Source organism: Mobula hypostoma, chromosome 17, assembly GCF_963921235.1.
Source record: "Mobula hypostoma chromosome 17, sMobHyp1.1, whole genome shotgun sequence".
Classification (NCBI taxonomy): domain Eukaryota; kingdom Metazoa; phylum Chordata; class Chondrichthyes; order Myliobatiformes; family Myliobatidae; genus Mobula; species Mobula hypostoma.
The window spans coordinates 39,704,600-39,727,915 of record NC_086113.1 but is presented as its reverse complement, the minus strand read 5'-3'; the positions used below and the strand labels follow the sequence as shown (position 1 = coordinate 39,727,915).

The 23,316-nt window shown below is 40.8% G+C and overlaps 1 protein-coding gene across 3 annotated transcripts in view; it reads right to left on the bottom strand.

Moving 5' to 3' along the window:
• The window catches only part of nkd2b (NKD inhibitor of WNT signaling pathway 2b), a 116,463-nt gene extending 94,086 nt beyond the window's left edge, over nucleotides 1–22,377 (bottom strand). The window contains exons 1-3 of one of the 3 annotated variants that reach the window (XM_063069750.1): nucleotides 21,778–22,377; nucleotides 21,591–21,617; nucleotides 21,260–21,381 (exon numbers count right to left, since the gene is read on the bottom strand). In XM_063069750.1, coding sequence (XP_062925820.1) covers nucleotides 21,260–21,381; nucleotides 21,591–21,617; nucleotides 21,778–21,802 — 174 coding nt within the window. In that variant the 5' untranslated portion in view covers nucleotides 21,803–22,377. Of the gene's footprint in view, nucleotides 1–21,259; nucleotides 21,382–21,590; nucleotides 21,619–21,777 lie in introns of those variants that run through there. The other 2 variants (XM_063069751.1, XM_063069752.1) reach the window with 2 other exon arrangements.
• Nucleotides 22,378–23,316: the final 939 nt, after the last annotated feature.

The window sequence follows — 23,316 nt, the reverse complement described above, 5'->3', positions numbered from 1 at the left end:
CTGGGTGCCGGGAACGTATCGAGCACCACGTGGCTCAATATTGTATGGACAGCTCTCATTCAGATTCTTGCTTCACCAAGTGGGACGTCCAACACCAGAACAGCCTAAAGAAGCAGTCACTTCTCAGAGTTTCACCATGTCCTCCCACACTAATCAGACCCTTCCATAGGGATAAAGTAGTACCAGAGAGCAAGCACTGTGCCACCAGATGTGGCTTCAGCTGTTGTATGGTGTTACATTTCAGCATTTTTGATCATTTTACTTGGCCTTTGCAGAATGAATCTAGGGAGGGAGTTATGCTTAAGTGCTGCATGTTAACAATGGGCAAATTCACACAGGTTTTATATTTTAAAAAGGCAGCGGACTGCAAACCTACTGATGAGGTTTATTAAAGCCAGACGGGCCAGCTTGGGGAGCTGAAACTGACAGGGTCACTTGAATCATCCCTGGCCCATCAATCAGGATGGCACCCAGTCATCTTGAGAGCAGATGTGGTGTTTTTTTTTTAAAAAAGGAAAGAAACTACACCTAAATACAGAGGAAAGGATTACTGACCAGCCTTTTGATGAATCATTGTCTAGAAAGTTAGAGTCACAGCCCTCGTAGTAACAACACTTGGGGGTGGGATTAGAGATCTATCAGGAAAGGAGGGAGCAGGTATCGGAGGAGCAGCAATGGAGGCAAGTGGCAATTCTCTCACCCAGTTGTGGTGGTTTCTTGTGAAAATATAAGCAACTAGAATTGAAATTTTATGGCCTCGATCTGAAAATAGAGAAGGTGGGCAATTAGATTTTAACTTTCAGAAGCAGGAAGAACGGCAAGCCAAAAAGGAAGTGGAGAGCTCATAAAACAGGCTTATAATTTCCTTGAGGAGAGCACAAGGTTGAGCTATGGAATTCACTATGTCTGTTACTCTCCATTTTTACTTGATTCGAAAAAAGAAGGAAATGAGACCATGCACGCATAATCTGATCTCAATATGTCGGCAGTGAAGCGTGCAATAGCACAAGTCGCAAAACTCCATCTTAAATAATGAGCACCTGTTGGTGGTCCTGTCCTCAGGTCAAAACAGGCATTGATGCCAGTTGACCAAATTATTCAGAGCGGACCAGCATCATCGTAGACCACAAGCTAGGCCAGCAACGTCTCAGCATTCTGCTTCAGAGAGCATCACCTTCCAGAGAGAACTTAAAACAGATGCTCTGCTTGCTTGAGCGAAGAGTAAATATTGAATGGTCTTATCCAGAGCCAGTTCAGAATTTGACAGTGGATAGGGGTGGAAGGTTGGATTCTTTCACGCCCTGGAATTCATCAGAAATGGTAATCTGCTCATTTACTTCTTGCTGTCAAAACTTATACAAATTGATGCAGTGTATGCCTACTGAGCAAAATGGTGGCTACACTTCAGAAGTGCGGCAAAGTTGGATGTCCAGAGGGCATGAAAGATGATATATAAATGCAAGTTTGTTATTCTTTTGAAAATGACGTGGATATTTGGGAAGCCTGCCAGGTGGGATAAATTGTGAACCCAGATTGGTTGGTATTACATTTCCACTGGGAAACCGTTAAAAGGCATTTCCCCAGCAAACGTGGCAGCAGTCAGTTGCTTTATTTAGAATATGAATTGGAGACAGGCTTATCTGGCACATCTCCAGCATGGTCTGGATAGATCTTGTTCCACAGACGCTTAATAATGTCACGACCTTCACAGCTACAGAAAGATGTGCTGTAATCTTGATCAGCTGCAAAACTCAGCCTGCAGGTGGCATAGGTTTATTCCCTCGGCATTGGAAAGAATGCGGGAAGAAAAAAGTCTTCACTGATTTTTTTTATTGATCAGAAAGGCATCACCTGTAAGCAAGAGGCAGGAATAAGGAGAGGTTCCTGGCAAGTGGAAATACATAGATGCTGCTAAGAGGGTTGACAGACCCAAATATTTTGGCTGTTCATTGATTGGTTTTGCATCTCCATGGCAATCTAAATGATCAAAAGATGCATGCCGTGTGGGGAAGAAGTAATGTTGGTAAGAGTTTAGATAATTTAATGCGATGAATAAAAGTTCATTTTGCATTTGGCAATGGGAGTTCAGGAATGGATTTAGTGAAGACCCTGGAGTGCTCAGCTAACTTGGGGCAAGCAGCTTTTTGGGGGGAGGGGAAGAAAGAAGGGGGGCACCATCCAGGCCATTCTCTCTTCTTGCTGTTCCCATCAGGAACAAGGCACAGCAGTCATAGGTACCACAGCACCAAGTTCAGGAAAAGGTATTGCCCTTCAACCACCAGGCTCCTGAGCCAGAGTGGATAACTTCACTCACCCCAACACTGCACTGATTCCATAACCTAAGGACTCACATTCAAGAACTCTACAACTAATGCCTGTTTGTACGCAGTTTTTCATTAACTTTGCATCTGTATTTACTAGAGAATCTCAAGGTAAGTATACACATGTCACAGTATATGCTCTTCGATAATGAATTTACTTTGAACTTTTGAGATTGCCTATTTGGATGACTGAATTTGTAGGGCTAGATTTGGACCAAACCCAACAGGCTCAAAAAGCTGAGCTTTGCCCTACAAAAGCATGGAGCAGTGGAGGACTACAAATATTAAGTGCTGGGACACAAATGTCTTTCCTTTACATTCAGTTAGTTGCTAAACCCTCAGTGATGCTGATAACTTCAAAAGCCAACCCGACCTAATACAATAAATTCAGCTTTTCCCCAGCATTCACTTTGCCCTCACAGTCTATTCAAAAAGACAGAATTCTAACTACTCCTTGGTTGGGGTGAACCAAGGTCCAATTCTAAAAAGACAACAAAGCTAAGAATGGCATGATCAAAACTAATAAAGCCTCTTCATGCTGGGTTTGATCTCACTTGGCATGTATGCAACTTGGTATGCTTTTTATGTACGGATATTTCAGATTTGCCCCTGTAACAACATTCAAAGGCCAAGGCTGTATTCACTCTTCCTGAGAACTCCTAGTACTTGGACCAAAAAATGCACAAAAAGGCATTCACTACTACTCCATCTGAAGACTAAGGAGGCATCGTGAAATGTCAACTGCTGGTTGAAGTACTGCCTGAAAAGAGTGGAAGCACTTGCATTTTGGAGAATGTACAGTTTATGCTGTTGAGAATGAAAAAATTCTTTAAGCCTGCCACAGCTGCACTCCATCAGCCAAGTGTAATAAAAAACGAGCAAATCGAGAGAGCTAGCCACATGCCTGGAAATAAATCCTGCCGATTTTCCGGTACACACTGTGGCGGAGTTATCCATGCAACCTAGAATATCAACCACGCAACCTCCCCCTGCACCAGATTTTCTTTAAATTAAAAAAGGAGCACACCTTTCAATCAAAAGCAAAGCAAAACTCCATCCTAAACAACATTCAAAACAGATTTCCCATATCTAATCTTCAGGAGGCAAAAGTTTCCTCTAATTTCCCCTCTGTCAAAGATTTTGCTTTAGTTTAAACATACAGAATGCTGTTTACAATTGGTTTCATTTATTTGATGCTGATTGCCATTTGGGTCATTTATTTAAGTATTACCGACATAGTGAATAGGCAGATGTTAAGCTATTGTTTTCCCATAGCAGCAAAGTTCTGAAATGGTTTGCTGAATAGTGTGATATTGCCACTCTGCACTCCTTTCAAACAGAGATGTACAGCTGCTTAGCTGGGAGATGTTAAACAAATTTATAGTTTGCATAAGCAGCGTGAGTGAAGAGGACAGTGGGAGTTTTCAGATAATGGGTGAAATCAAGATGATAGTCAACCACTGGTTCCAAAACAATCTGAGGTCAAATGTTGATTCATCTGACCTCCTGTTCATTGGCAGTGTCATCATTCAGCTCAGTGCCGGCACACTGACTCGCAGTCCAGGTGACATTTATGTCCAGTTGCTCAGCTGGAGTCTGGATACCACACTAGAAACCAGCACGTCTCTCAGAGCTGGTTCAATCTCGGTAGATGATTCTTGAGTGTGAAGGGTCGCTGCATCCAGCAAATGGATGCTCCAGGAAGTTTTGGGGGGGGGGGGGGGGTTTGAGGCTATGATGGGTGCAAATTATTTATTTATTTTTTTTAAAACAGTCTGGGAAGCAGTTCAGTGCAATATGATCCTGTCTTTCTTGTCATTTTTGGAACAGGTTTTTTTTGTCTCAAATGATTGTGTGCATCTGTCTAGAAGAAATGGAAGTCCTTAGACATGCACTAATGCTGAGAGGAGAAAGTTTAAAGGAGAGGCAAGGGCCATTTTTTATTTTTAGAAAGTACAGAGTGGTAATCACCTGAAATGGGTTGTCAGGGGTGATTGTAGAAACAGAGAATAGTGGTGTTTAACGGAATTTCTAGATGGACAGAATAATAATACAAGGAATGGCAGAATATAGATAACGTGCAGGCAGAAGAAATTTTAGTTTAATTTGGCATTAAGTTCAGTGCAGTCACTGTGGGCTGAATGACCAGTTCATCCACTGTACTGCTCTCTACTCTATGATGCTTCAAACCTGATAGTGTTGAGTATCAAGATATGAATGCACTTTGGCTTGAAATTTGGTTCCATTTCCACCTGAGTTACATCCTCCAAATCAGTCATTCATAAAACAAATGAAAGTGGCACGGCAACTGAAGGTTTAAAATAAAAAGTAGACAAAACAAAGCAAAATAATGTAGGACCTCTCAAACACGACAAGAATGCACAGAATTGCAATTGCAACATCTGGGAGTTAGATATTAGTATTTTGACTAAGGCTTTTGATGGGAGAGTGTTGTAGAATAATCCAGGCTTTCAAGTCCTTTGTATTTGTGCCAACTCTTTGAAAGTTATCTGATTAGTCTTATTTCCCAGTGCTTACCTATGGCCCAGATATTACTTGTGCTTCAAACATTCACCCAATTCCAAGTTCCAACTGAAGTTGCTTCTATTTCTTAGGACAGCTCACATTTCACACCATTTTATTGCCATGACTGGTCATTTTAATTCCGTTAAACGCAATTAGATCGAATCAGATTGGATGTCTGACCTCAATTTTGATTTGATTCATCCTAAAGTTTGGGAAGCTCTCCCTTCCCTTTGTCTGCTTTGAACAAGATAGAACTTAAAAATGCCTAGCTTTCAAAAGCAAAATGTTAAAAGGAATCCCTGGAACACATGAAAGGAAAAGCTGCAGCTCGGAATTTGGCAAAGGTACATTTTCCAATATTTTCAAAGTCAAATCTGCGCAGAGATATGGTCCCATGCCAGGTGATGTCCTACCGCAGAACTACAAGACTTAAAACAAGCTTATAATTCCATACAGGAAGATCTGTAGCAACATAGGGCAGAGAGTTCAAGTGGTATACGTTTCACCACATTAATCTTTGGGGTCAGGGACTGAATTCTTGCCTTTGAGTCAGAAACAGCTGGATTCAAGTTCTATTCCAGGAAGTTCTGAGGAGGAGAGACCAAAACATAGTCTACAAATACTGGACTGACATCTAACAGGAGCCTCAAGCCCACACAAACCAACTACCACTTCAGGAAAAGTTTTCCTACACAGAGGTTGGGCTGGACTCAACCCGTTCTGGACAGTCCTGATAAGCGGAGACCAACTGGATTGTTACCCAGCAAGGGAACCTGCAGTGAAATTGGCAAGTGGTTGGGGAGCGGGGGCGCAGGGATTAATGAACTTAGGTGGAGCTTTTGGCTGTGTTGGGAGTTCCACTCTATAATAAAAGTTCTTAAACTGCATACAGAGAAGACTCACTTCATTGCCACCACTGCTCCAACCCCCATGCAGCCTCACAAAATGTCATATTTCAGGCACTAAACAAATACAACATCCAATTATAAAGTTTCCAGTTACAACACACAAACAAGGCCCAAGAGGGAAGGTAATCCAATGGAAGTGGAAATTTTCAAGTAATAATCCACCAGGTCTACTTTTTTTTGGAGTAGGACCAACATTAGTTCTGTTCTAGTACATAACTAGTAACAGGAATGAATATTTCAAGATTTCTATCATCATGCAAGGCAATTCTAACTGTAGGTCCTGAGAATATTACACCACGTAATGTAGATATGGATAGGAAATAACACATTGTTAATGTCTGTTAAAAGAATATATTGTTCAAAATAACCCAACAGGAAAAGTAGTCCAGCTTTGGCCATCAAGTTAAGACAGCATTAGATCAAAGGAAAAGTCTCATTATTGTAGCAACATAAAAAGCAGAAGATGCATGATTGGGAAAATTCCAGAATTCAGCAAGGGCGGTCCATGAGCAGAATAAGTGAATAACAGCATCCAATAAGAGTACAGCCAGCAATTAGGAATGACAAATGGTACAGTGGTTTTTATTGAAAGGATTTAAATACAAGCACAGTACATTTTGTTCCAATTACACCTCCTGGCAAGATTTCATCTGGAATATTCTGTATAGGTGTGATCTCACTCTACCAACAGAGAACCGCATAGAACTGCAACAAAAGTGCAGCAAGGTTCCAAAAGATTGATCCCTGGGACACTGGATTTGTCATACAAGGAGAGATTCAGCCTTCAATGTCTTGAATTTAGATGAATGAGAAGTGATCTCATCAAAACATACAAAATTCTTATGGTGCTTTACAGTATACATAGTTAAGCTTTCAGGACCAAGGCAAGAAATTTCTTTGCCCAGAGGATAGTGAATTACTTCTCACTCTAAATCTTTGGACCATCTACACAAGATAGATGTGAAGGTCAGATTTTTAGATTTTAAGGGAACCAAGGGATTGACACAGGAAAGAAGCATTGAATTGAGATCTTATTGAATGGCATAAGAGGCTAAAAGTTTTCTTCCACATTATATCTCATTTTCTTGTGACACCACATTGGTATGTGACTGTACGATATGGTGACAACTCTGAAACAAGCAGCATCTTTTTACAATTCACAGAATATCTAACTTGCTCAGAATTCATATTGAAATCAAATTCCCAGCAATCCTTCATCTGTTAACTTTTTGAAAGTGAAGGAGTTTGTGCCTGAAACCAACAAGCCTACAACCTGTTTGGAGAAAGGTTAGTCTTTGGGTGCCTTTAGTTTCCATGGTATAGTCCCTAATAAAGGTTTATGCTTTCCAATATTTTCTTGCGTAGTTTTTTTTGTTATTAAGCCAAATCTAATTCATTACTACACCTGATTACTTCTGGTGATACTCTTGATGAACATTGGTTCCAGCTTCAGTTCAGGGGGATTGCTCAAGTTGGAGCCAGAAAGTTGTGCATTCAAGATATTTGAGTGTAAAATGCACGTCAAAGCATTCATGCAGCATTGAGTGAGGTAATGTCTTTGAGATGAAATTAATGAAACATTTCTTAAAAGGCCAAGTATCTGATGATATTTAACTTCTAAACTTCCCAAAAGGTTATTTCTTCGTTCATCTCATTGCAGTTATGTGAGATCTTGATGTATGCAAATTCACTAACAAGTTTCATACAGTGCAATTATAACATTATTCCAACACTTTGGGAAGAAGAGTTTTAACACATTTAATACACTGAGGCAGCACTTCACAGAGCACATTTAAATGATGAGAATATATCATGCTATTAAAATATTTAATACTGGAGGACTATAATCATCATCTCTTTGCTAGAACCTGTACAGTTGAAGATAGACACTTTGCCTTTCCTTTCACAGCCGATGTCCAAACTGAAAGCGACACCTATTTAGCTTTAACACTTTGCTGATGTAAAGGGTTTGCAATTACATGACTAGTCCACTAATTGATCACCGTCAACTCAAATCTGAATACCGCTGATTTGATTCACACCTGAATTCTTTTGAAACTAGCTTGGTTTCAAAAAAAATTTGAGGTGCAAGTGAATTCCGAATAACCAGAATATTCAAGTGCCAATATTCTTTAGAAGAGCACTGGGTAACATCTGCCATTAATACAGAAAGGAGAAAGGCCAATTTCTAAAATACCCAGGAAAAGCTTGATCAAATCCCATAGTGGATATGTTCATGTCATTAAATAAACTTTGAATAAAACAATTACTGTCTACCATTTCATAAATGACAACAGTAACCCCAGTTCAAAACCTCAGCCTAGGCCACACAAGATGAGAAAAAGTGCTATTGAATGAAATGGTAACAATACAGTGGTCAAATATATTCACAACCCTCTGAAATGCTTAAGGACTATTAGGACAGAAAATAAATGCAAGCTTTTCCAATAACGTCTGCATTCTCTGAACCAAATGAAAGTAAACTATATTTAAATTCTCAATTCAGCATTATGGGATTTGAACTAACATTCTCTGGATTACTAGTCCAGATTTCTAGACTCCAGTCTGATTAACACACCCACTATGCTGTATTTGCAAATGTGTTTACCAGTGGGAAGACCCAATAGCTGCAGGTTTTGATACGCACGTTGGGGGACATAATTTGTGGAAGTATAGTCTAACTTACACTTCAAATTAATACTTTGAAAATAAAGCTACATTTCCAAGCAATGTTCTTGAAAACACAAGGTCTGTGAAAATTTTATGCAATCGCAACTGAGTTAAGCATTCTCCAAATACAGAAATCCCTTAAACTACAAAAGCTTATCAGAAGGAAACTAATCTTAACAGTGATATATACACAAGTCTCTTCTCCACTCAACTTGAAGCCTCTAATTTAAACTTTCTGGATGAGAAGGTGGAGCAGATGGTTCTGGCTGGACACTGCCATTCAAGTGATGGAATAACCCGGAATAATTCTCCTCTCAAGGCACTTTGATGTTTATGTGGAGCAGCTGTGGAATCCAATTACCCAACTGCTTGCAAAAAAAACGCCCTCATCCCCTTCTCAAATGTATCTTAACGGAGTCACCGCACTAGTATCCGTTCGTAGTATTTAACACCACTTATACATTAACGTTTGGGGTTAGAGCACATTTCCTTTCCATAAAGGAGCCGAGTCAAACTGGTGGAGATATGAAAAGTTTTATATTTTCATATTTAATTATTCACATACCTTTACACCTGGAGGTCAGTACATGCTATTTAATGATATAAATATGAAGTAGCTGAGGTACAAACATAGATGACAGTGGCACTTAAGAGGTTGATGATGTACAAGCAGAATGCATATTTGCATGAGATACAAAAAATGCAATGGAAATGCTTTTCAGCTATGGGTAGATTTAATTAGATAGTAATTAAATGTTTTTTTTTACTATGATGCATACAAGTTGCATATTACAATGCCAAGGATTAAGCAGATCAACAATTCAGAGAAAGGTAGAAAAAAAACCGCAGATATTCACGTTCCTTCTGCCTAATGGGGACCATAGACTGGCTTCCTTACTGATGAATAGAACTAAATAAGGCCTTAGTTCTAAATAAGAATTGACAAATACATACTGAAAGAACAAACTCTTCCTTGGCACTGGCATGCAAGAGCAGTACATAGAAAACACCAATGAGGTTTTCAATCGTCATTTACCCAAATTGTTCAATTCATCTAGAACCTTTATATTTATTAACAGAATTTTCAGTTTAGGTTAGTCTGTTCCAAGCCAAAACATATAGCTATTTATAACTTAACAATTCTGAGCACACAAGTATCTTCAACACTATCAGATGGGCTTTCAAACACTAAAATCCCAAGATCTGGAATACCACCCTTAAGCTTTTCCATCTCTCTAACTCTAGATCCTCCACAAAACCCAAATGCTGACCAGATTGTGACATCTCCCATGTAATCAAAGAACTTTATTTACTAATTGTCTTACAAGGCACCAAGGTCCACATGACCAATATTAAAAGATTCAGAATAAATACAAATTAGTATTAGGCAAAAGTACCCTGCACTGCATGACTTTTCTACAGCTTCCAAGGAGATGAACAATAATTTGCAACTGAAACATGGCTGACAATATTGTCCAAATCACAAGGTCATGGGATCAAGGCTTGTTCATGAGAGTCCCAAATCTTATTGGCAATACAGCGTGCTGCACTTAAGTAACAACCAGTGCTTCACCTATTTCTCAGATGATGCCAAAAGCCCCAGAGTACAAGATCAAGTGCATACAACCATTGCCTCTTGCAATCCTCAGATGTTCATCCTTTAATCAATCGTATTTCAATTGTAGCATGTTCTACATTGGTTATTGTACTCAAGCGAGGCATCACCTGTGAACTGATAAGCAGAGGTAACATCTCACATTGGTGACCTTTCATAGAACAAGGAAAGGTAAAAAACACATTGGGTTTTAGAGAAGAGGGAGGGATGGAATGAAGAAAGGGAATGTGTATGGGAGGTAGAAATCAAGACAGATAAATGGTAGTGACTGCCAAGAGAGGATGACTCTCAAATATTGTGCCTGATCCGTTTAGAGGAGTAAGGAGTGCGAGAGGAACGAGGACAGAGGCCAGTGAACAATACTGGAATTGAGAATTCCAGAACATTACAGTTACCAGAAATCCAAATTAGAAGTGGGAAAAGCCCAGGAGGTCTAACAGCATCACCACAAGGAAACAAAAAAAAAGAGTCAAAATTGTAGGTTGATGACCCTTCATCAAAATTGGCCATTTCTACTATGAACTGGAAAGGCCAATTATCTGACACTGTTGAATTCAGGGCTGAGAGCTGCAGCATGCCCATTTGGAAGATAAGCATTCTCTTTCATTTCAGATTCTAGCAACTGTGCTTCTTCGCGTCTCAGCTCTCACATTGATTTTTTATCTTCTCTCTGTTCTTCTCCTATTTACACCTCCTTATCAGCTGCAACTAAGCCTTCATTATTCTTTCATAGTGAATCCCATCATTTGTGTCCCTGAACACCTCTCAAATCATTCCTTTTATTATTTGATTCTTTCCCTTTCTCAGAAACCTATTTATGGCTTTTCATATTTGTCCTGGTTATGTTTAAACACTACAAATGATTAAAAAAAAAGAACAGAGAGGTTATGCTAGTTAGGACATGGACTGAACAGTTCTTTCTGTTCTGGGCACTCCATTTGGAAACATGTGAATGTATTGCCGAGGCTGCAGCAGAGATTTACAATTATGCTACAAAGATTGGAAAGTTGTAGGTATGAGGAAAGATTAGATAATCTAAAGTTGTTTTCTTTGGAAGAAAAGGGCAAATCTAGACCCAGATGCACTACACAGAAGGGAAGCATTTTCCTTATCAATGAAATTCAAAGTCAGTAGCTTAAGATTCAGGCAGAATTAGATGGGGGGGGGGGAAAGAGTGAAAAAAAGGCTTCTTTCATTCATTGTATGGTTGGAGTTTAGAACTTGCTGCTTTAAGAGTGGTATAGGATGAACTCTAAACATAGTTTGAAATAGCTGGACGTGAACAGCTATGGACCAAGGTGGGATGAGATTAGGTGCTTCTTTTCCAACTAACATGGACACAGTGGGCCAAATAGCCCTTACTGTACTGTAAACTTTCTGTGGTGATTAAGGATTACTGATACTCATATCCAAGATGAATCCTTGGTTCTTCAGTTAAGAGTAGGGTTACACATCAGAATTGCCAGAAGTTGGTAGCAGTAATAAAAATTTTCACCTCATCAACTATTTGGGTTTTTCTGAAAATTTGAAGAATGTCAGCTTTGCAAGTAATAGTTAATAATGTTTAACTTTTAAAAAAACAGATTACTAGATTGCTTACAGGGCACACAATTCTTGTAGAACTTCCAATTTCTCATTAGTCAGGCTCTGCTTTCACCACTACCACCACCCCCACCCCTCTCGCCCTCAGATTTCATGGCTTTATCAAGTATTATAAAGAAAATGCCAAAAACATTTAATTCAGTGATTATATCCATCTCTATAGTAAAGGAATCATCATCATCAGGTGCCATGCCCAGTTTGAGCTTTGAGTGCCATGGCCCACACACTCCTGTTTCGGGTCAAGTAGATCAATTCATTGATATTCATTTCCAGTTCCCTGGCTGCTGTCTCCATCATCATTCATCCTTGTCTTCCTCTTGCTTTCTTCCCTTCAAATCTTTCCCATAATTACTGTGCATTCTAACCCCTCTTTCCTAATCACATGTCCAATGAAGTTACGTTGCCTTTTCATGATCTCATACATTATTTCTCTTTTTGTGTTTGCTCTGTTCATGACATCCTCATTAGATATTCATTTTGTCCATGATATTCTTTGCATCCTCCTCAAAAAGTAAAGAGATACCTTGTCAAATTTGCTGAATGATAGCAATTACAAATAAAGAATGAATCTACTCTTATGAGTGCCTTGAATTGGACAGGGGAATAACCACAGTGAGATGAAGAGATAAAAATTCTAATACTCATTCAGTAGATTAGAATATTTATTGGAGGACAGCTAATAAAAACTAATTCACATCAGGTTGCCGGAATTAGAGGAAATACAAAGAAATATTAGAAAGACAGGCAGCGCCCATACATGCATGCCAACTGGTACATTGGATTTATCTTTGGTTGTTGGGGCAATCAAGTGTGGAAATTACATTAGTGCTGGTCATAATCTAATTCACCATAAAAATTAGGTGGTACCAAATGAGAAAGAGGCGAGGGTTGCAAATCTTTCAATGTAAAGTAATTTTGGCCCTGGGCTTTATGAACAGATACATCAAGTACAAAAGCTAGGAAGTTATGCCATATTCAATTAATGGTCCAGGATAGTTAGTGTCTAAGCCTGGGCACCATATTTTAAAAAAAAAGACGTGAATGTTTTGAAGGTGATATACTAGATTGCGAAAAATGCTTTAGGGATGATGAACCATATTTACATCGATCAGGATGGGGCCAGGATTATCTCCATAGAGATATCTCCAAGGAGGCTAAAGTATGACTTGATAGGAGTTATTCCACATCATGAAGGGGTCATGAAAAAGAAATTATTCCCACTGTTGGAGAAAAGGGCAGATGATTAGGACCAACTAGATTGCTCTTTGAACAAACTGGTGTACAACCAAATGGGCTGAATAGCTTCTTCTACCGATATACTATTCTACATTCATCATCTAGCTAATGAGAACAGAAGCTAATGGTAGCCTCAAAGAAGGTAAAGATAGCCAGAAAGTAGTGCTTGATTAAAAGGCAAACGAATAATAGATTTAATCATAAGCGGTTAGCGTACTGGCAGGATACAAATAAAATTTTCCAATCAGCCTGTTTAAAATGACCATCGGAACATGAGAAATTTTAATCTTCAAAATGAAATTATAGTTCCGTAAAGTCATATCATTTAGACCAAGATTTTCTTTTAAATGAGCAACAGCTTGAGACTTGGAAAATAATCCAAATTCAAAGTCAAATCTGAAGCTGAATGTGCAAGTTATCTTGCTTCTGGACCCTAGTCAGGAGGAATTGATAAGATCTTGCCTTTGTATACACTAATTGGCCTGCATATACCATATCAGCTCATGTTCAGCAAGGTTTCACTTGATGTATTCCAATTGCTTGCAGAATTCTTATGATGAAATTTGTTTTTAATCTCTTTAAATCTGTCTGTTCCAAGGATAACAATCATTTTGTTGGCATTTCCTTCTTTCCTCTTATTTATGCATCTACTTCCTCCCCCATTTTACAGACTCAAGCTACCACCTTATCATTTAGAAATTAATAGAACTGACATTACAGTGAATAAACCTTCAGCATCCTGGTCCTTATTTAACTGTCAATCATCACAAAGCAGATTATCTGATGTTATCACATCATTTTTTTGTGGGGGAGGAAAAACTGCAAATTGCTTACCACATCATAACGATTACACTTTATAAGTCCTTTATTGACTCTAAAATGAGATCTCACATATAATGGGGTGATAATGACCAGAGAATCAAGGTTTACTGGCATTTTTGAAACACAAGAATTGCCAGGGCACAGAAGTGAACGTCTGAACACTACGTCAGCATCACAGGGAGAGAGGGCGGTGAAAGGCAGACCGTGCATTGGTCTTATCAGTTCGGGCACTGAGTTGAGGGGTTGGGACATTAATTTGCTATTGTACAATTGACTGGTGAGGTTGCACTTGGAGTACTACATACAGGTTTGGTCACCTTGTTATAGAAAAGACATGGTTAAAAAGTCAACAAGAGTACAGAGAAGATTTACGAGGATCTTGCCAGGATGGGAAGCCCTGACTTGTAGGGAGAGGTTTACTAGGCTACGCCTTTATCATTAGAGCTTAGGAGAATGAGGGGCAACCTTAAAACAGTGTTTAAAATGATGAGACACATAGATAAGGTAGATGGTAATTGACTTTTCCCTACCTCCATTTGTGGCAGAGTCTGAAGATCCTATATTGGCTTTGTCTGCTTCCTCAGACCAGCAGACCTTCAGAAATGACTTCTTTAAAAAACTCAAGACAGACTATTTAACTCATCATAGTATTGATATTCATGTTTAAGTATGTTCCTTTTCATCAGCTGACAAGGTATGTGGATAATGAAACTTCCCACATCCCCCTGAAACTCTTAACATGCTTTATCTCATCACTAAGCTCCAAGACCTGGGCCTTGGTACCTGTATGTGCAGCTGGATCCTCAAATTTCCTCACTGGCAGATCAGTTAATATACATTAGCAACAACAGCTCCTCCACACTCACCATCAGCACAGGTACACCACAGGGAAGGCATGACAGAGCCCCTATGTTCCTTTACGTTTGAGTAGATTCGGCACGACCTGACAAACTTCTACAGGTACACAGTGGAGAGCATCCTAACTGTCTGCATCTTAACCGAGATGGAAACACCAATGCACAGGAACAAAAAAGGGCGCAGAAAGTGGCGGATGCAGCCCAGTCCATCACAGGCAAAGCCCAACCCATCACAGAGCACATTTACACAGACTAATGCCATGAGAAAGTAGTTTCCATAAAAGACCCCATCATGCAGGCCACGGCCTTTTTACTGCTACCTTCAGGCAGGAGGTACAGCAAGCTTTACGTCCCACGCTACCAGGTTTAGGAAAAGTTATCACCTTACAACGAATCAAGCTCCTGAGCTGCATACACCAATATGCTATAATGGTTCTAGATTAACTGATTCACTTTAAAGGGCTCTTTACGAGTCAAAGTACGTTTATTATCGAAGTATGCATACAACTGAGATTCTACGTCCCACAAGCAGCCACAAAACAAAAACATCGATCACCCAATGCGTCAAAAAAAAACACTGATTGCACAGCCGGTAATAAGTGAGCAAACACTACAGAATATTGAAGATCAAACCAGGTGTCTAGTAGTATTCCACTCAGTTCAGTTCAGCACGTGTTAGCAGGCTGCAGAGCCGTTCTTCACCAAAGCATCCCTCCACATCGATTGGCCCAATCACACCGCTCAAGAACGGCAAAAGTGACCAGAATCCAGAAACGTGTGCAACATGAACCTCAAAGTCCCCCAAAAACAAGACCACAGCCTCGCTGATCAATCCTTGTAATGTGGATCCCAAGACTCCTGCACTTTCCTCCCACAGCAGCTAGCGAAAGGGAGAGGAAGATTCACCAATTGCAAGCAGATGGCATTGAACACCAGCCCACCTCCCACTGTTGTCCGTGTCAACTTCAACCTTACTCGACGCCCCAATCGGAGAGAAGCAATCGGGGAGATCATGGGTTCACAACCCGTCTCCAGGCCACACACTCCACTCCCAACCTCACCAAACTGCCTCAGGGACAGCAAAGCGCCAGATTGCTCAATCAGCCCAAAAACACACCAAAGTGTTAAGTCACAGGTTCCAATTACTTGCAGCTTAGTAGTAGAATCATATTTGAAAGGAGTAAATTTGTGTACTATCTGCAGGATGTAATTGCTGGTTGCATTGTTCACTGATGCCATCTTGAAGACTTTATAACTCATGCTCTCAGTATTAATTTATTTGCATAGTTTGTACTCAGCATATTGGTGTTTATCAGTCTGTCAGTATAGTCCTTCTAAAATTCTATTCCACTTTTTTCCTATACATGACTGCAATGAATCTCAAGGTAACATACTGATTACATACTTTGAAAACGACGTACTTTGAACTTTGAATGTAATTAATTTGTACATGAACAAAATAGAAGTGAGAAGGCATGGCCTCCCGACCCAGATGAATAACAGAAAAATTCAAAGTCAAAATTATTAAATTACTACAATAAGCTATCCAAGTTGCTTTAGTTTTACATAGACAAACTCCATACCACATACATTTTCAAAGTAGTAGTAGTATGGTATGAAAGATCAAAAAGGAGACAGATCCTGTAACTCAAATGAAAATTGTGACAATTTAGAAATCTTTTCATAGGGATAATGTTCTCTCAATAACACATAGCAGGGTGCAGTTAATACTAATTTAATTCATGAGTCACAAGGAAAATATAATTTCTGACAATACATCCCATTTAAAGTGCCTTTCAAACTTGTGCAATGATGTGCATTTTGGTGCAGACTGCATTCAGTGTCCTGATTTCAGATAATACTGCTACAGCAGACACCACTATAACCACAAATGTCACACCCTCATACGGACAGTCTGAATGCTGCCAAATTGCATTCAGCCCTCCAGGAGCATTGGTTAACATGCAGACTCAGCTGACTGCAAGTAGATATAGTCAACAGTCTATCACATTATCAATGCCAAAGTGCCTGGGTAAGGAAATTAGTGAAATGGACACAGTAAGGAGTACCAATCTCTCGTTCGAGGTGTTGAATGCTGAAAGCTGTGCAAAAAAGCAGCATCTGATAAAAGATGGACTGGTTCTCAACACCTCAAGACAGCTGCTTCTTAAGGTCATCTCAACTGTTCCAGAAACAACTCATTTTAATCCCACTTCACCTGTGAGTCGGCTGGGGCGATATACTGCGTCCGGTGCTCCCGATGTGGCCTTCTATATATTGGCGAGACCTGACACAGGCTGGGAGATTGTTTCACTGGACACCTACGCTCTGTCCGCCAGAGAAAGCAGGATCTCCCAGTGGCCACACATTTTAATTCCACATCCCATTCCCATTCTGATATGTCTATCCACAGCCTCCTGTACTGTAAAGATGAAGCCACACTCAGGTTGGAGAAACAACACCTTATATTCCATCTAGGTCACCTCCAACCCGATGGCATGAACATTGACTTCTCAAACTTCCGCTAATGCCCCACCTCCCCCTCGTACCCCATCCGTTATTTATATACATTCTTTCTCTCTCTCTCCTTTTTCTCCCTCTGTCCTTCTGACTATACCCCTTGCCCATCCCCTGGGTTTTTCCCCCCCTCCCCCTTTTCCTTCTCCCTGGGCCTCCTGTCCCCTGATCCTCTCATATCCCTTTTGCCAGTCAACTGTCCAGCTCTTGGCTCCATCCCTCCCCCTCCTGTCTTCTCCTATCATTTCGGATCTCCCCCTCCCCCTCCCACTTTCAAATCTCTTACTAGCTCTTCCTTCAGTTAGTCCTGACGAAGGGTCTCGGTCCAAAACATCGACTGTACCTCTTCCTAGCCTGCCTGGCCTGCTGCGTTCACCAGCAACTTTTGTGTGTGATGCTTAATCCCACTCATGAGGTTTCCATGCATGTGACAATACAGAAATTTCTCCCATCAAGACCAAGAACAGCATCGAATCTGACTTTAACAAAAGGTAAATTAAATTATCCTTTCTCATTCGTGACCTCCTGGCCATTGACAACCAGCCACAATCTCCTTCAACATCATCCCGCACAGAGAGACAATGCTCATCCATTTGCATTCTACCTAGTTAATCACATGCAACTGGTTCCAAAGTATTCCCACATGACCTTGTCATGGTGCTTAGCCTCCTCATTTCTGAACTTCATGCAGACCCTTAGTGCTAGTGATTCAATGCACAGTGTCAGGTTTCACATCTCTCATTCACTTTCTCTTGGCAACTCCTGCCTCCTAACCTTCAGCTTGCAGGCAAAAAGTAGAAGATAGAATGGTCAAGTGCATCTTACACTGATTGTTTCCTTAACACCATCACCATTCCTCTCCTTCAGAAATGTCAAGCTATTGCAAATATGATGCAGAGAAGAGCCTCAAAGCACAGATGCAGCATCGAAATATCACCCAATTCATCTGCTAAATAAATCTTTGCTCGTCTTTTTCAGAAAACCTCTAGACATGGCTACTTCTTGGCCCACCTCAGTTATATAGAAACATAGAAAACCTACAGCACAATACAGGCCCTTCAGCCCACAATGCTGTCCCGAACATGTACTTACTTTAGTAATTACCTAGGGTTACCCATAGCCCTCTATTTTTTTAAGCTCCATGTACCTATGCAGGATGATCTTAAAAGACCCTATTGTATTTGTCTCCACCACCGCCACCTGCAGCCCATTCCACACACTCACCACTCTCTGCATGAGAAACTTACCCCTGACATCTCCTCTGTACCTACTTCCAAGCACCTTAAAACTGTGCCCTCTCGTGTTAGCCATTTCAGCCCTGAGAAAAAGCCTCTGACTATCCACATGATCAATGCCTCTCATCATCTTATACACGCAGGAGTGAGATGGATTAACTGGTAGAGAAGTGTTGGACAACAATCTTTCACTCAGCATCAATAAGACCAAGGAACAGATTGCTGACTTCAGGAAGGAGAAGTTGGGAGAACACACGAACACACGTCCTCCTCTGGGGATTAGCAGCTTCAAGTTCCTGGGTGCCAATATCTCTGAAGGTCTGTCCTAGGCCCAACATATTGATGCAATCACACAGAACGCTTGCCAGCAGCTATACTACATTAGTTTCGTATGGCAACTGAGACTCCGGGAAATTTCTGCAGATGCATTCTGTGGCTGCATCAGTGCCTGGTATAGACACTGCAATGCACAGGATCAAGCAAAGCTGCATAGGTTTGTGGACTCAATCTGCTCCATTGTGGGCACAAGTCTCCCCACCATTGAGGACATCGTCAAAAGGGAGTGACTCAAGGCAGCATCCATCATTGGGGGCCCTCACCCTCCAGGATATTCCCTCTTCTCACCACTGCCGTCAGGAAAGAGGCACAGGAGCCTGAAGACACACACTCAATATGTTAGGAACAGCTTCTTCCCCTCCATCTTCAGATGTCTGAACAGTCCGTGAACAATACCTCGCTATTCTACTCTTTTTGCACCATGATTATAACTTGCAGTAAATCTTTGTGTTGCACTGTACTGCTGACACAAAACAAGAAATTTCACAACACATACCGGTTATAATTCAGTACAGCCCACATGTACAAATGTGCATTTGGGAGATTGCCCTCTGTGGGACTGCAGGCGTATCATGCAATAGGGGGACTTCATTCACAACTGCTTTTCTGATTTGGAGCTTACAAGCAGTTCATGGGAATAGAACCTGCCATAACTCGCAGAAGACCTTTAAGTCACTTTAAGGATGTTTGGTAACATTATCACCACAAGGTTTTGGACCTTCGACTTTTGCTGGAACAATCCAGTTACATGAGCAGCAACTGCACTGTAATTACTCCATTGAAGCCTGCTCACCCTGTTCCCAACCCCCATTTTCTTGAGTGCTTCCCTTTCCACACAGCCTTTCTTTGGGGATCAGAATATATTTCTAAAAACCTGCAGCTGTTGAAAATCCAAAATACTGAAATTCAGGGCACATTCAACCTGAAACTCTGTTTCTCTTCCAACAGATGCAGACTGACCTGCTGTGTATTTCCAGAATTTTCAAGTTTTACTTTTGGTGGGGGGGGGTGATATTTAGGCATTTTTTTCATTTTTGTATTTCTCCGGTCAATTGCTCAGAAGGGTGGGTGGAAAGAAGAAAGCTAAGAAGAAAATGGAGACAAGCTGAAGATAATTGTTTGGGTGGCTATGCACACATCCTTTTTGAAGCCAAGCCTCCATTCCCCTGGTCTCTTTGCAACTCCCCATAGCAATGAAATTAATGTCATAATTAGCTCAAAAACATCGCTAAATTTCGCAGTTCTCAGTGAGCATAAGAAAATATCAATTCAACCCATTTGTACACATGAAAAGAGCAAGATGTATTCTGAAAGAATAATTAATGTTCAGAGACCAAGCTTTACAATTGGAATGCTACTTTCGTATGAAAACAGAATAGACAGTTCAAATCTGTTGCAAGCAAGGTTATATTTTTCCATGGGATATGGGCATCACTGGCAATGCCAGCATTGATTATCTATGCCTATGTTATTGTTGAACTGAAGGGCCAATTAGGAATCAATCATTTTGCTTGACAAGATAAGAACGGGCGAGTTTCCCTCCCTGGAGAACATTAGTGAACCAATTCATGACACAAATTTCTGAAGAAACTTGCCAAGGCAGGCAACAACTATGGAGGGAAATGGACTGTTGACATTTTGGGTCAAAGCCTTCAGGTGAACTCTCATCAGTCCAGATGACTGGTCTCATTCTGGAAATATCAACTGTCCATTTTCATCCATAGATGCTGCCTAAGCCACCGAGATCCTCCAGCATCTTGTACGTTGCCTCTGATTCCAGCATCTGTAATTTCTTGCATCCTTGTGGAATCATGTAGGGAGTCCAGGAGCTTCACAATTATACTGTACTAGATAAGACAAACTTTATTTGAACACAAGTTCCCTAGCCATTCTGGTATTGTTTGAACAGTGTCTTTGAATCAATAATCCAGAACACTGGTTGCAAGTCCAATAATGTAACCACTACACTAGTTAAATAAAATCTGTACTTGAACCCCTACAATTTAGGTGATTATGGAATCACAGCAAGTTAATAGTTTATCAGCTTTGGTAAATATCTAAATCATTCAGATTTGGTTGTTAATGGACCAAAATGATAATTCTCATTGGGAGAATTCTTTCCCTCGTAACAGGATCCATGTTCCAAAGAATGATTGCATCTGAAAACCTGCCTGGAAGGCAGAATATTAAAAAAAAAGAAAATCAGTTTGATCTAGAATGGATGGTGGTAGTACATGTCATCTCAGGGCTTCTCTCTTCTGCACCCGCACAATTCCAGTCCAAAATCTGAACTGGAGAGAGAGAGAGAGAAAAAAAAAGCCGGCAAGCACTCGAAATCACAGGCAACGAGTGAGGCAAGCTGGAATCCGAGGGGAACGGCTGCGCTGCAGAAACGGGCAGTTGCAATTTATGGAGATGAATTGAATCCCAATTACAACGTATGAACAGAGAGGAGACTTGAGAATTAAATATTTGCAGTAAAAAAGCTGAGGTGGAAAGCGATTTTTTTAAAAAAACGAGGCTGTTGCCTCTTGCGCTGCATTCCCCTCGGATATATCTGGGTATATACAGTAGATGTGTTTTAAAGCTCCCTAGCTAGGGCCGTGTCTATTACCGTGGAGAGCGGTCGACATCCGCGCTGCTTCGTTGGCTCCGGGACAACGTTCGAAACCCTTTGCCGTTCATACTCTTCCAGACCCTGGCGATTCAGATAGGCATTCACCACGAAGCTGTCTCCTACAATCAAAACATACAGAGAGGGGGCAAATGCAGGATTAAAACTGATGAAATTGTTGCAAGAAAACTAACTGCAAGAATAAATACGAAGGTTAAAAGTACAAGTTGAAGAGTGATGGGGAATCAAATTAAATTTAATACAAAAAAGTATATTTCTATCTAGATTAATCCTTGTTAGTCGGTAAAGCCATTTAAAGAAAGAATCTCACCTTCAGGATTTTCTCTTCGCTTGCATGCTGCCAGTTTCAATCGAGCCATGTTTAAAAAAAAATTAAAGTTAGCAAAGCTGGCGAGTTTCCTTTTTTAAATTAACTAATCTTAAAAGAAAAGCACCCCGTGAAAATGCGAACAGACCCCACGTGTGCGCGGCAGTGGGATGAGTTTTAATTTCCCTACCATGTTTTGATTGAAGCTTGCCCATTTTCAGCAGTCTCTTCTTCGCTTCCTCGCCGAGAAAAGCATTTGGAGTTTTATTGTAATTCTTCCTTTGCCGAAGAGAAAAAGAGAGAAGAACAAAAAGGAAAACAAACAATAATCCCACAAGTACAAATAAAGCTCTCCCCAACGAAAGGAATATCTTCTTCAAAGAGTTTCCAGGAGAGCTGTCAGAGACCAACTGGGACAGAGAAGCGAGGCGTGCTCGAATACATTACTCTCCGCTCTCACTCATACCACATTAAAAACCTGCAGTTTACACTCCGCGGCACTTTAAAGTGGGAGAAGAGCCTCCCCTTTGAATCCAATGCTCCAACCACTTCAGCTCTCGCAGACGCGATCAATCGAATGCCGAGCCCTAACCAACTGTTTCAAAGTAGACATGCAGCGCACGTTCAGAATATCGTGCAAGAGGCCACGCTTCGTGTTTTCTTAAAGAAGTACGCTCAAAAAAATCATAGCTGGAAGAGGCTTTGAAAAGGCTATCCACTCCGTCTCAGCTGGTTAGCCATGTTCCACAGTTTGTATACTTTACACCTTTCAGTTCTTGTCCATGCACTGCTTTCATAGGCATGGACGTGTGTGGATATACAGTCGGAAAGGAGAGTTGTCTGCTTTCTAACGACGTAACCAATGACAGACTGGAATGTGCAATCTGTAGTCTGGAAATTCAGTGTGTTCATAGGTTGTCTTCACTTGGAAAAAAAACCATGCGCTAGTGAAAATTTTTTTTAAGTTGTATTTGATGGGCGGATGATCAGACGGTTTTACTTCGGGGTTGTTGGATACAATCGGAAAGGTTTGTACTCTTACCCCAATCCATGACATTTAAGAGTAAAAAGCAATTCCAATTGAGGCCAGGGACGGAATCAGACGCACATCAACTATGGTAGGGTGTGCAGGTCATTACTTTCTACAAAGTGAATCCTACCATCACGAATAGCTGCAATGTTTCACTCCCAGAAGAGCTCAAAACCTCTTACGCGCGCTTTGAAAGGGAGAATAGCACTACACCTGTGCAAATTGCTGCAGCATCTGGTGACCCTGTTATCTCTGTCTCGGAGACTGACATCAGAACATCTTTTAAGAGGGTGAATCCTCAGGAGGCATCAGGGGTATGCGGTAGGGCTCTGAAAACCTGTGCCAACCAAATAGTGAGAGTGTTCAAGGGCAGCTTCAATCACTCTCTGCTGCAGACAGAGGCTCCAACCTGCTTCAGAAGGATGACAATCAAACCAGCCCAAGAAGAACAAGGTGAACTGCCTCAACGATTACACCCATTGGCACTCACATCTAAGGTGATGAATACTTTGAGAGTTTGGTCATGGCTAGAATCAACTCCAGCCTAAGCAATGACCTGGACCCACTGCAATTTGCCTATCACCACAATAGATCCACAGCAGATGCAATCTCTCTGCCTCTCCACTTGGCCTTGATTCATCTGGACAATAGAAATACTTACATCTGGCTGCTGCTAATTGACTACAGCTCAGCTTTCAA